The sequence below is a fragment of the Passer domesticus genome, chromosome 5, assembly GCF_036417665.1.
Source record: "Passer domesticus isolate bPasDom1 chromosome 5, bPasDom1.hap1, whole genome shotgun sequence".
In the NCBI taxonomy this organism is placed as follows: Eukaryota; Metazoa; Chordata; class Aves; order Passeriformes; family Passeridae; genus Passer; species Passer domesticus.
Window position 1 is genome coordinate 898,677 of NC_087478.1, and position 13,195 is coordinate 911,871.

The window sequence follows — 13,195 nt, forward strand, 5'->3', positions numbered from 1 at the left end:
TATCCAAATTCCCCTTCATCTGAAGCTTTCTTTTTCAAGACAACATTGTAACTAAATAAATATTTTTTATTATATCCATTTTAAAGGAAATAAGGATTCTGAGTTTCTTCTAAATACCAGCTCCTGATTTCCAGAGAGCATGGCACAACTTCCCTCTATTCCTTGAGGACATAACTAGCAGAAATATTTAATATTAATTAAATTAGCTCAGTATTTAATATTAATTAAACAAGCTCACAGCTACCACAGGACACAGCACCAACACCTGCATGCACCTGTGAGCAAAACACGAGGTGGAGCCCTGCCCTAAGAGACTGCTGAGGAATGAAATGCAGATTTTTGTGGTGACAAGAGCAGAGATTTGGCCAGAGCTAATGGAAAGGAGCCTGGCACAGAAAGCACTGAAGATGGGAGGGGAGACAAGAATAACACTCCATCAAACACGTACAAACCTCAGTGGGCTGAGAAATTCCATTTCGAGGGAGATTTCCATAGATAGGGTGACAGCTGCCAGATAAGCAAATGAGAGATCCCAATAAGTGCTGCTGTCACCGCGGGGACGGCGCTGCTCGGCGACAGCAGCTGCTCCCACCAGGAGATTCACCTGCCTTTGAACAATTACAGCCACCTCCCTTCTGCTGACAACCTCTGCCCAGCCTCAGCCTGCTCCAGGTGAGCCACAGCAGCCTCATTCCTCCAGCTTTAATCCCAAACTTGGTCCTCAAACCCCAAACTCGGGTCCTCAAACCCCAAACTCGGGTCCTTGTGCATTCAGTGACAGACTTGGGATGAGCTCCAATATTCATCTGTAGGTCAGAGTAAATTCCAAGTGGAATTCTCAGCCCAAAATGGCCATGAGGGAGTTAAAAAAAAAAGGGTGAGGGGTAATAATCATGGGTTGACAGGGGAAGGAGGCAACACTTAACCTCTAATAACAGAGGGTTGCAGGAGAGCTCATCCTGGGAGAGCAAAGTGAAAGGCTTGGATTTCTAACTGGGATCTCAGAGGACATTTACTGGGAGAACAAAACAGCACTTTTAGGTCCTCTCCATAATCCTCAAGAGGCCCAAGAGAATGGCCAGCACAGGTAGGTGGGGGAAGAGAAGAAAATTCCAGCACAGCTCCCCCAAATCCAGGTGTGAATCTCCTCTCCCACCAGCGCTGCTCAGCAGCTCCTCACTCCTTACTGCTGCACAAATTTGCTCTCCCAATTCCTTCCCTTGGCCACCCAGCCTCTCTCATCCTCCTCTCCCTTACATTCTCCTCCCAACCACTTAATTCTTTGCAGCCTGACTGCTGAATTAAAGGAGTTAGTGACAGGATTAAGTGCTTAGTCTATGCAGTAATTACACAGTTATCTTAATTCCCTTTGTCCAGTGCCCTTTATCGCTCCCTCTAACACGTCCTGAATTTACCATGGACAAAGAGAGGCAGAAATGGATCACTCCATGCTCTGCAGCAGCTCCTGTAATGGGATTCCCAGTCCTGGGAAGAGCTCAGCTCTAAAACCCAGCGCTGAATCCGTAACAGATCTTCAGCTCCGGGCATTAAATCCCCATCCAGGAACTTCCACACCTCTCACACTGTGAAACTGCGATTACCAGCAGCACTCCAGGGACCAAAGGCAGCTTAAGCACAGCTTTTAAACCCCTGCACTTACTTAAAGAGAGGGTTCTTGGGTCTCTGGGGCTTCTTCTTGGCGAAGAAGGCGGCGAACTCGCGGCCGGAGCTGGCGTAGCTGAGCTGGGCCGAGGGCTCCGAGGCCGTGCGCGTGTTCTTCATGTCCAGGTACTCCGTCAGCAGCATCTGAGGGGAGGGACAGAGCTCAAAACGCTGCTCTGCAGAGGGCCACCACGCACACAGCACCAGCAGGCAGCTTCAGGAGGCTTTAAGCATTGGCCCACACACAGAAACATCGTGTCACCTCAGAAGGCTGCTAGCATCCACCCTTCTTGTTCTTCAGCCCAGTTTTTTATCCCCTCTGTTCCCTCTGTGGTTGGTCAGTGCACCTGGGCACTCCATGGCTCATCACCTTCTGCTCACCTGCTTCCCAGCCAACCATTCCATGATGAAGTTGAAGCACATTCTGGTGATGCCTTAGAGTTTTAGCATTTATATTTTTCCAATCCTGCACTGCATTAGTGTCAGAGCTGAGACAGCCATGGTACCCAGAGTGTCACCAAACAATATCAGAAAGCTTTAATCCATACACAGTAACACCACACCACTTCAGAAGGCTGCCAGCATCCACCCTTCTTGTTCTTCAGCCCAGCTTTTCATCCCCTCATGCTCACACATTGCTCCTGTGTGCCTCTGCTCCCTGCTCAGCACCCCTGGGCACTCCGTGGCTCATCCCCTTCTGCTCACAGCTGTGCCCTGGGGATGGGGCTGGGCTGCAGCCCCACTCCCAATCCCCACAAACTCTGTGCCTACAGGACAGAAAGCTCAGCAGCTGGGCTGAAACAGCACCAGTGTGCCCCTGGAATGCCTGGGATTTTTAGGTTCTGTGTGGGAAAACGACCAAAACTCACAAAAATTCTAATTAACAGAAATGCGGCTTTATTGTAAAAAAAAATACATCCCGAGGACTGGCTGTAATTTGGTAAAAATTTATTTTCTATCCCTAAGAAAGGTTTGGGTTGGGAAGGATATCCAAGATCAGCCAGTCCCACCCCTGCCATGACCAGCTGACCACGCTGCTCCTGGTCATGGCCAGCCTGGCCTTGGACACTTCCAGGGATTTTTGACCAACTCAATCTGCTCCAAGTCCCAAAAGGAACCTGCAAAAAGTTCCCAGAAGTGATTCCATCCATGGCAGCCATGGGAAGAGGGTGGGTGAGCTTTATACACTGATTATAAATATAATTAATGCTCTTAAAACAAAGGGTTGCAATAGTGAGCAGTGCAGTTAAAATACCTTGGTTTATAAATGTATTTATGGGCATAAATACTTCCAACATATTTATATGGAGAAAAACATCCATGTGTGTGCTGGGGGTCCCACGTGATGGAAAATACCCTGGAAAGCTGCAAAAATTGTCCTTTACTAGCTCCCAACCCAAACATGCTTCTTCCATCAGTGAAAATAAGAATTCCCACAGCTGCCAGTGGAGTTTAGGATTGATTTTCCAACCCCAAATCACTCAGTGAGGGGCTGGGGGCTCCCTTTGTGACACGAGGGCAAACCTCTGCAGCCCAATATTTGATATTATTTAAAGTGCAGACATAAAACCGATTCCATTTTAATTTCCTTGTGTCTGAAGATGAAACGAAAGCCCTCGAAAATGAACTTTTGTCAGTGTATTTCAAAAGTCTGTTTATTTTCAGGAATTTTTACCTACTCACAGGCTGGTGGAAATGTGTTCCATGTGAGTAATTAGCCAGTCAAAGCCCATCAAAGAGAGTTGGAGGTAATGAAAAGAATTCATCACTCCTGTGCTGCCTAAGTTGAAACAAATTACACAGGAATAAATATCCAGGCAAATGGAATCGTGCCCCTAATTAGAAACAATTTGGGATGGCTTGGAAAAAAATAATAATACAAACACACAGAGAAAATCTGATTCCTAAACCATCTCAATTAAAACTTTACCTGAGCACAGGCTTTGAAAATTCGTGTTTATTGGTAAAAATAATCACTGTGCTAATTTTTGACACTAATTTAGCAAACCCGTTTGTATTCACCTATTTGCATTTCATCTTCTCCACTTAAATTAACAACCCGAAAATCGCCACAAAAATCTAATTAAACCCTCAAACTTAATCAAGTTAGAAAAAAAAAAGAAAAAAATAAGCAATTTGTTCTTCTATTATGGAATAAACCTACTTATGATGGATTCCACTATTCTGGTGTCACTTTATATCCAGGAGTGGGGAATATTAAGTGTGAATTCCAGGATTACAATAAGCCAAGAAAGGTTTGGGTGGGAACAGAATGAATTATCTCTGTGGGTAACAGGTGAAAGAGAGAACTAGGAGATGAGTTTGCTCCAAGATATTCAGAAAATGCCAAAAAATTTGGAAAAATGAGAGAAAAATGTTAATTTATTGTTAATTTACTTGATGAAACTATTTACTATAAAGGCAGGGGATGGCTGGATAAAAGATTATTAAAAAATCAGAAGCTGTAAAAGCTGATTTTGATAATTATCCTCAAAATTCATCAGATTTCAGAATGGTTTGGACTGGGAGGGGACTTAAAGCCCAGCCAGTGCCACCCCTGCCAGGACAGGGACACCTCCCTCTGTCCCTGGCTGCTCCAAGCCCTGGCCCTGGACACTTCCAGGGATGTGGATACCTCTGAGGAGATGAAAGCAGGGAGACAGGAATTGGGAGTTCATTTTTCAGTTAAAAAATTCAATTGTAGCCAAAACTGGGCCAGGCAGATCAAAGCTTTCCTTGCTCCACTGCCCTGAATTCAACAGTTCCACAAATTCTTTGGGATGAAGTAATTACCTGGAAATGTGGCTGAGCAGTGACAGGACACAGCCAAGGGGACGGGAGAGATCCCCAGAGAGGATCCAGGGAACCTCAGAGCCCCTGCCAGGCCTGGAGGGGCTCCAGGAGAGATCCCTGGGATAAGGGATGGAGGGACAGGAGCCAGGGAATGGCTCCCACTGCCATGGATGGGATCTTGGCCATGAGGAATTGCTGGCTGGGCTGGAATTGCCAGAGCAGCTGGGGCTGCCCCTGATCCCTGCAGTGCCCATGGAAGGGTTGGAGCAGCCTGGGACAGGGGAGGTGTCCCTGGAATGAGCTCTGAGGTCCCTTCCCACCCAAACCGCTCTGGGATTCTGGGATTTGGGACACTCAGAATCCATCCCCAGGGATTTTTATGGAAAATGGGGATGGAAAAGTGAGGAAAAGGGAAGGGAGACCCTTCATGGTTTCCTGAGATTCCCAGTGAAGGCCCTGGGTCCATGAATGTCCTGGAGAGGAGATGGATCCAATGTCAGGCTGGGAGAGCTGGGAATGGTCCCTGGAGAAGGGAAGGATCCAGGGAGAGCTTCCAGCACATTCCAGGGGCTCCAGGAGAGCTGCAGAGGGACTGGGGACAAGGGACAGGAGCCAGGGAATGGCTGCCAGTGCCAGAGGGCAGCCATGGATGGGATCTTGGCCATGAGGAATTGCTGGCTGGGCTGGAATTGCCTGGGACAGTGGGAGGTGTCCCTGCCATGGCAGGGAAGTGGAATGGGATGGGCTTTAGGGTCCCTTCCCACCCAAAACCATTCCATTGTTAGAAACAGCAGATTTGGCCTCAAACTGCAGCATAAAATTGAAATCCCTTCTCATTTCTCAGCAGCATTAACTCATGGGCCAGCCTGGGAATCCTGGCGGCCCTTGGCCTCCAGAGCAGCCCCAGGTTTCCCTCTGTGCCTGCACTGAGAGCTCCCTGGGGCTCCCCAGTGCCCCTGGGCTCCAAGGGTTCCCCGTGTCCCTGTCCCAGCCCAGCTCTCCCCTTGTTCTGTCTCATCGTCCTCCTGGAGGGTTTTAATCAATCTCACATTTCACTTCACAAGTTGTGCTCTGTGCCGATTAAAACCCACAGCAAGGCAGAACCTGACAATCCACTTTAAAGGCAAGAAAAACCCAGATATTAAAAATATCCACTTAAAAGCCACCCAAACCAGCCCCATTTCAGTCCTTACACTGGGCACTTGTTCCTGAGCCAGGTCCCTTCTGGGGGAGCTGCTCTGGCAGTCTGGGTGAAAGTTGTGCTTTTCAGGGCATTTTGGGTTTGTTCCTTCCCTTCCTCCCTCCCTGGAGGGAGATGAAAGCTCCCAGGTGGGCACTAATTCCCAATTAGCATTGATAATGAGGGGAGCACTGACAGCATTCTCTGCAGAGTTTGGGACGGATTTTTTTTATTCTTGTCCAAAAAGAAAAGAAGGAATTCTTCTTGTACAGGAGTGGAATTGTGAGGTGCCTTTAAATAATTAATTCTGGAAGGGATTTTATCATTATGTTTCTTTTAAATGAATTGGCCCTGTACTTATTAAAAATCACAGCAAGACAGAACATGAAAATCCACTTTAAAGGCACGAAAAACCCAGATATTAAAAATATCCACTTAAAAGCCACCCAAACCCAGGCCCTTCCTGCCTGGGCAAGCCAAAGGAAGTTTCCTGAAGCAGCCAAGTGAGGGATTTCCTGATTTGATCCCACAACACCTGCTTAGGAATTGCTGAGGCATCAGTCCAAAACCTCGTTAGACATTAATCACGTGGCTGCACAGCAAGATTTATGAGGGACTGTGAAGTTTGCAGCATCCCATTCATCTGGAACAAGGATTTGGAGTTTGTGCTCCCTGGCTGAATCCTGCCATCCGTGGGATGTGTTTACATCCCTCACACAAATAAAGCTGTCCATAAATGCAGGGGAACAAAGCACCCTGCATCCAACTGCTCTCTGGGAATGAAAATACAAAGTGGTTTATTAAAAAAGCAATTTTTTATGGATTTGGAGGTGTAATTAAATTTTGAAACTCCAGAAGGGCAGGGCAGTGTGTGTGGCCTGTCTGCCACATGGAGCTGGTGACACTGGCTCTGCTCTGTCCTTCTGAACTGCAACCCTGCCACAAGGACAAATCTGCTCCCGGGACACTGCACACCCTCATTTGTGGGAAATTCATTTGCAGAGAATTCCCAAAGCCTGACGGATTTCTCACATCTGTATGCAAACTTTGAGATGAGAAATGCTGACTTAGGAATGCCCTGGAACAGCACAGACATTGCTGGGAGAGAAATGGAACTGGAAACAACTTTCAAAGGGCGGCCTTAGAAATAAAACTGGAGATTTTGGAGAAATAGAACTGTGAGAGATGGAGTGGTACCCACGAGGGGTAATTTTAGATGATTGGCTTTAAAGCATTTACAGCATGGTGTGGCTAAAGTTGATAGACCAACACTTATAATATATTTTAGTTGGTAACAGTAATTATGAAGGTAGTTACAACTACACTTCTTTTTTTTTCTGATTGTGATGGGGTGAATTCTAACATCTGTATTGTCTCACCCTTCACATGAGACTGAAAATGGAATAAAAAATTTAAAAACACCTCTCAGCTGCCCCATCTCTGAATCAGAAAAGGGCTCAATCCAACACACATTTTCCTTCCTTGGCTGAGCCCAGGACAAGCTGGATAGGTTTTTATGCTTTATCATGCCCAAGACTGACCTGAACACAAAGTATGGGCAGTAAAACACACCTGGCCAGGGTGACAGATAAATTAATTTGGTTTTTTGGTACCTTTTGTGAGGTTTTAGAGAAGGGCTGAGCTCTGAATAAATTCTATTCTATAAATTAAAAGCTTTAATTGGTATTTCACAGCCTGACATCCCCTGAATTCTGATGGAAGCTGCAGTGTGGGCACTCTGCTCCATCACCAAACCAGTTTCAAACTCCACACCACAAAGCCCAGTTTTCCTCATCCTTCCTGTATTTGGGTGTCCAGAAAATCCAAGGAAAACCAACACACCCGGAATTTTTCAAGGGTGAATGAGAAGCCCAGGTAATTACTGGCCTCTCCACCTCATATTGATCAGGGGCAATATCACAGAACAGATGATAGAAGATTCTATTAAAAAAGAATTAAGGGGGAATAATAGAATTCATGTCCAGCAACAGGGATTTCCAGAAGATGAAAAGGTCCTGGTTAAGGAATTCTTATGATGGTGACAAAATTAGCTTTAAATAAACAGAAAGAAATAAAGATTTATGTCCACCAAGGATGTGACAAAAGCCAAACCACCCCAAGTCAACAAAGAAATCCAGGGAAGTGGAGGACAATGTTCAACTAGAAATGAGAAAATCACTGGCACTGGATTTCACAAGCTCCCAGAAATCTTAATTCCTCTTTTTGTCCTCTGTACTCCAAGAGAAATACCAGATTATTCCAGCCTCCTCTTCTTTTGCTGCATGGAAACCTTCTCATTTTCAGTCCCAATTCAACTCATCTTCATTTTTAAAACAGCAATCAGAAGGTGAATCAATGACAGCACATGAAAAGGGCTTTTCCCAGAGCAGCTGGGGCTGCCCCTGGATCCCTGGAATGTCCAAGGCCAGGCTGGAGCAGCCTGGGACAGTGGGAGGTGTTGAGGCTGGAACTGGATGATCTTTAAGGTCCTTTCCAACCCAAACCATTCCATGATTCTTTAAATGTGGTTTTAAATGTTAATTAAATTTAAATTCTTTAAATGTTGCTTCAAGATTGAATGGACCTGAACTTTTCCTGGCTTGCATTCCTATGGAAAATTACTAGAGAATGGTTATAAATTATAATGTTTGGGGAGAAAAATGGCAAGCAATACAGTGAACACAGAAAATCACATCTCCTGTTAGTGCTCTTTATTCCTGTTTTCAAAAATATAATCAATGTACTGTGAGGATTTCAACAGCAGAGGAAAATTTCTGCTTCTACAGAAAGTAAAGGAAGTCTTGATCTACTTGTGTAAAGTTGAGTCTGGAGAATGTGGGGATATTAAAATTAATGGGTATTAATCAGTTCACTGGAAATGGCTGTGAAAAGCAGAGCTTGGATCTCACATCTGTAATTCCAAATCAAACCAAGAAATCAGGGAGAAGAGATGGAAGGTGCACAAGAGCAGCCTGGAAATTTAATATTAAAATTCCCATTAAATGGTGGCTTCAGTCACCACCCTGATCCAGAGGATGTCAGGGAATATTCTCACTCTGCCTGTGGTTTGTTTTCTTTTTGTACTATTTGCATTTGTATTTTTAGTTTTCCTAGTACAGAACTGTTATTCCTGCTCCCATATCTTTGCCTGAGAGCCCCTTAATTTCAAAATTATAATAATTCAGGGGGAGGGGGTTTGCATTTTCCATTTCAGGGCAGGCTCCTGCCTTCCTCAGCAAACACCTGGTTTTTCAAACCGAGAGAGAAGCTCTGGAGACAGGAGAGCTGTTCACAGAGTGCCAGAACCAGGCAAGAAAAGCTTGGTGAGGCAGCAGTCTGTAGCTAATTACCAGTAATTTGCTGTATCAAAAGTCTTGATAATTAAAATGCTGCAGGAATTGTGGCATTTCAATGAAAAAAAAAAAGGAAGAGTTAATTGAATTCAAAGAGCTCTGAGCTTCCTGTGTCAGTTTTGTCACATGGAGAACATGGGCTGAGCACACACCAGGCAAACACACCAAAGGGGAAGCAAGAAGGGAAGTCTGAAATAACAAAATTTAAAATTTTAGGGGCTGTTAACAGCTGTAATGCAGCTCAAGCTGCTTTATCTAATCTTCTTGTTGCTTCTCCAATTCATTTAACTGAAACATAATAACAAAATCCCTTCCAGAATTAATTCTTTAAAGGCACCTCACAATTCCACTCCTGTACAAGAAGAATTCCAGTTTTATTTTTGGGCAAGAATAAAAAAAATCCCTCCCAAACTCTGCAGAGAATGCTGTCAGTGCTCCCCTCATTATCAATGCTAATTGGGAATTAGTGCCCACCTGGGAGCTTTCATCTCCCTCCAGGGAGGGAGGAAGGGAAGGAACAAACCCAAAATGCCCTGAAAAGCACAACTTTCACCCAGACTGCCAGAGCAGCTCCCCCAGAAGGGACCTGGCTCAGGAACAAGTGCCCAGTGTAAGGACTGAAATGGGGCTGGTTTGGGTGGCTTTTAAGTGGATATTTTTAATATCTGGGTTTTTCTTGCCTTTAAAGTGGATTGTCAGGTTCTGCCTTGCTGTGGGTTTTAATCGGCACAGAGCACAAGTTGTGAAGTGAAATGTGAGATTGATTAAAACCCTCCAGGAGGACGATGAGACAGAACAAGGGGAGAGCTGGGCTGGGACAGGGACACGGGGAACCCTTGGAGCCCAGGGGCACTGGGGAGCCCCAGGGAGCTCTCAGTGCAGGCACAGAGGGAAACCTGGGGCTGCTCTGGAGGCCAAGGGCCGCCAGGATTCCCAGCCTGGCCCATGAGTTAATGCTGCTGAGAAATGAGAAGGGATTTCAATTTTATGCTGCAGTTTGAGGCCAAATCTGCTGTTTCTAACAATGGAATGGTTTTGGGTGGGAAGGGACCCTAAAGCCCATCCCATTCCACTTCCCTGCCATGGCAGGGACACCTCCCACTGTCCCAGGCTGCTCCACCCCAGTGTCCAACCTGGTTTCTATAAATGGGAACAAGATCTGAGCTGTCATTTCCCCCCCATCTTTCCCTGTATTTCTCTTACTTTATTTATATATTTTAATAAAGGAGAAACAAATACTGGTGACAAATTTATTTAAGCTACCAATAGTCAATTTGACTAACTGGGTCATAAAACAATCGGACAGCGTTTATTTTTCTCCAGGCACCTCAGCTGTTCTGCAAACACAGATTACAGAGGCAGAAACCATCCAAATAACAAGGCCACTTCCTCATTTTGCTATCAGCCTCTTGGCACCCAAACAAAACACAAAACAAATAAAGGAAAATAAATCCCTTTGGAATTTCTGACAAGTGAGCCCAGTCAGCTTCAGGGTGGTAGCTTGCAATTGCTATGATTTTGATGACCAAATAGAAATATCTTTGTGTGTGTTTTTTTACATATTATGTCTGCACATACATTTACACACAAGGAGGGGAGATTTAGATGGGATATTAGGAAGAAATTCCTGGCTGGGAGGTAGGGAAAGGGCTGGAATAGAATTGCCAGAGCAGCTGGGGCTGCCCCTGGATCCCTGGCAGTGCCCAAGGCCAGGTTGGAAATTGGGGCTGGGACAGTGGGAGGTGTCCCTGCCATGGCAGGGGTGGAATGATGATTTCTGAAGTCCTTTCCAACCCAAACCATTCCATGTTCTACAATTCTAATCCAAGTATCTCATTAGCACATGGTCCTTCTGATATGAGGGATAACTTGGTGAAATAAATCTGGTCCAGTTATGAGCCAAATGCAGCCTAAAATGCACCAAAACAAGGAACCTGATCAGAAAGGTGCAATTCCCACCTGCCTTGGAGATGGTACAAAATAAAGCATTTCCCTGAAGGATTCAATCCCCCTCTCAAGTTTGACTGGACTTCTTTTGCTCATGCAGCACACAAAAAGGTCAGGGAGGAGTGGAAGAGTTGAACAAGTAATTGAGTACAGGTTTCTGCTCTGCAATTGTAATTTAGCCAAGCTCCAGTGGCTCTGCACAATTTGGAGGTGGGGAAGAACACAGCTAGAAATTTATACTCATAAATGAAGTAAAGCTAAACATTTTTAAATCACAAAGAAAGGAGCTTCCTCCACTCGTGTTCAGTGCCATCCACCTCGCAGGGAAGAATTCTAATGCACAGCAAAACCAGGGCTGTGCTGAACCCACCTGAGCTCAAACTGCCACAGAAAATCCAGCAAAGAGAGGGGCAAAGATTAAAAAAAAAAAAGGCAGCATGTTGCTTAAATACCAAGCATGTTCAGTGCTGGGTAATACAGCACACTTTGTGTATTCCATGCCTTCAGCTAATTGCTGAAGACATCCTGCTCCAGTGTGGATGGCAACAGTAGTGTGCCCTCAGTCTTCATTAAATGCCAGCTCTTAATAACAGACTCCACAAGGGCTTTAATTGCATTTAGTCGCAGCTTCTGAACTTTAAAAGTTGTTAATCAGATTTCTATGTAAATGGAATGACGAGGAAAGGTTAAGTACAGGTTTCTGAAATTTCAGCAGTTGAAGATGTATTGCCCTTAACAGGAAAGAGAAACTACCAACCTTGACAGGAACTAAACATCTTAATTAAATACTCACAAGTACAGTACTTATTTCGGCGTGAAGTTCTATTTTCAAATGTCAAACTTAATCAGGCACTTGACAAAAACATGTGATATCCCTCCAGCACACGGGAACAAAAATACCTGGGGATGCTTCCCTCAGGAAACACCTGCACATCTCCCAGCCCTCGGCTCCCCAGCTCTGAGCTCATCCCAAACGCCAGGAATTCAGGTTTTATGGCTCTGGAAGTGCAGGATTCCAGGGGAGAAAGAGGATCTCCCATTTTTCAGCGTGTCAGCTCTCCCTGCTCGCTCCATTTATCCCTGGAACAAGCCTCACGCTGCCAAACAAACATAAGGGTCCTCATAAATCTGACTCGCAGAGATTTATGCCCCTCCAGGGCACAGCCCATCAATTAGCACCAGTCAAAAGTACACAAACTTCTCCAGCAGGAGGAAATTTAGTGTGTCTGCAGCAGGCTTTGGGGCCAGACACCCCTGAGAGCAGGCAGAGTGCTGCTTGCTGCTGCCCAGCTCCAGCCCTGAGCCACCCAGGATGCTCCCAGTGACCAAATCAAGCCCTGGGCTCCCTCCCTGGTGCTGCTAATTTATTGGATTTGCACATTTATAACCTCCAGACCTGCTAGAACCAATATAAAAACTGAATATGGCGCTCAGACAGGAGTCCAAGCTCTGTTTTAAATTTAAGATTTATTCTCATGAACTGGGAGGATTTCAGTCTCTGATTTCAACTCACCAGCAGGGACATGTGGATTTTATTATCAGTGTGTGATATCCAGCAGCCACACAGAGCTGTGGGATCCACCAAGGATCCTTTGTGGCAAAATACTGTAAAATAAATATTTTGTTTCAATCCTAATCTAAAGGAAGAGCAGCTGCACCTGGGATTAGCTCAGAGGTTGAGCAAGGGATTTGAGGAGCAGAGACTTTGGCCTTGGAATAGCAAATAGTGAGAGAAGAGTGTAAGTGGAGAGAAAATAAATGGTGTAAGGACAATGAAAGTTAATTAAAGTGAACAAGAGAACTACAGAGCCACCAGTTGCTTCACCTTCCTCCAGATCAGTTAAAAACATAATCAGAGTGACTTGAAAAAAGGAAGATGAGCAGGGAAACTTCCACCCCAGGAAACTTCCACCCCAGGAAACTTCCACCCACCTCTTCCTAATCTGCTGCTGTAACAGGAGACAGCACCCAAAAAGGGATTTACAGACTGGTGTGGATGAGGAAAAGTGGAGTAAAAAAAGGAAATCTGCTGTAGTTAAACTGGAGGTTGTTGCCTCATTATCTATGAAAGGTTTTTAAATAGATGTTTTAAACAGGAAGGGCTGTGATGCTGCATTTAAAAAATCCTACATTTTGTAGATTCCTATTTCATCTCCTGCTTGTCAGAATTGATTTTCAGATCTCACCCTTTTCAGATTTAAGACCCTGGCACCCACCATCCCCCTCCAACCAACCCCAAATGCTTTCCTGACCCCTTTTA

General features: G+C 45.1%; 1 protein-coding gene across 2 annotated transcripts in view; it reads right to left on the reverse strand.

Annotated features, from left to right (window-relative positions):
* Positions 1 to 13,195, reverse strand: part of EXOC4 (exocyst complex component 4) — a 326,179-nt gene that overhangs the window by 229,631 nt on the left and 83,353 nt on the right. For both annotated transcript variants that reach the window (XM_064421658.1, XM_064421659.1), the window contains exon 8: positions 1,661 to 1,806. In XM_064421658.1, coding sequence (XP_064277728.1) covers positions 1,661 to 1,806 — 146 coding nt within the window. The remainder of the gene's footprint in view (positions 1 to 1,660; positions 1,807 to 13,195) is intronic.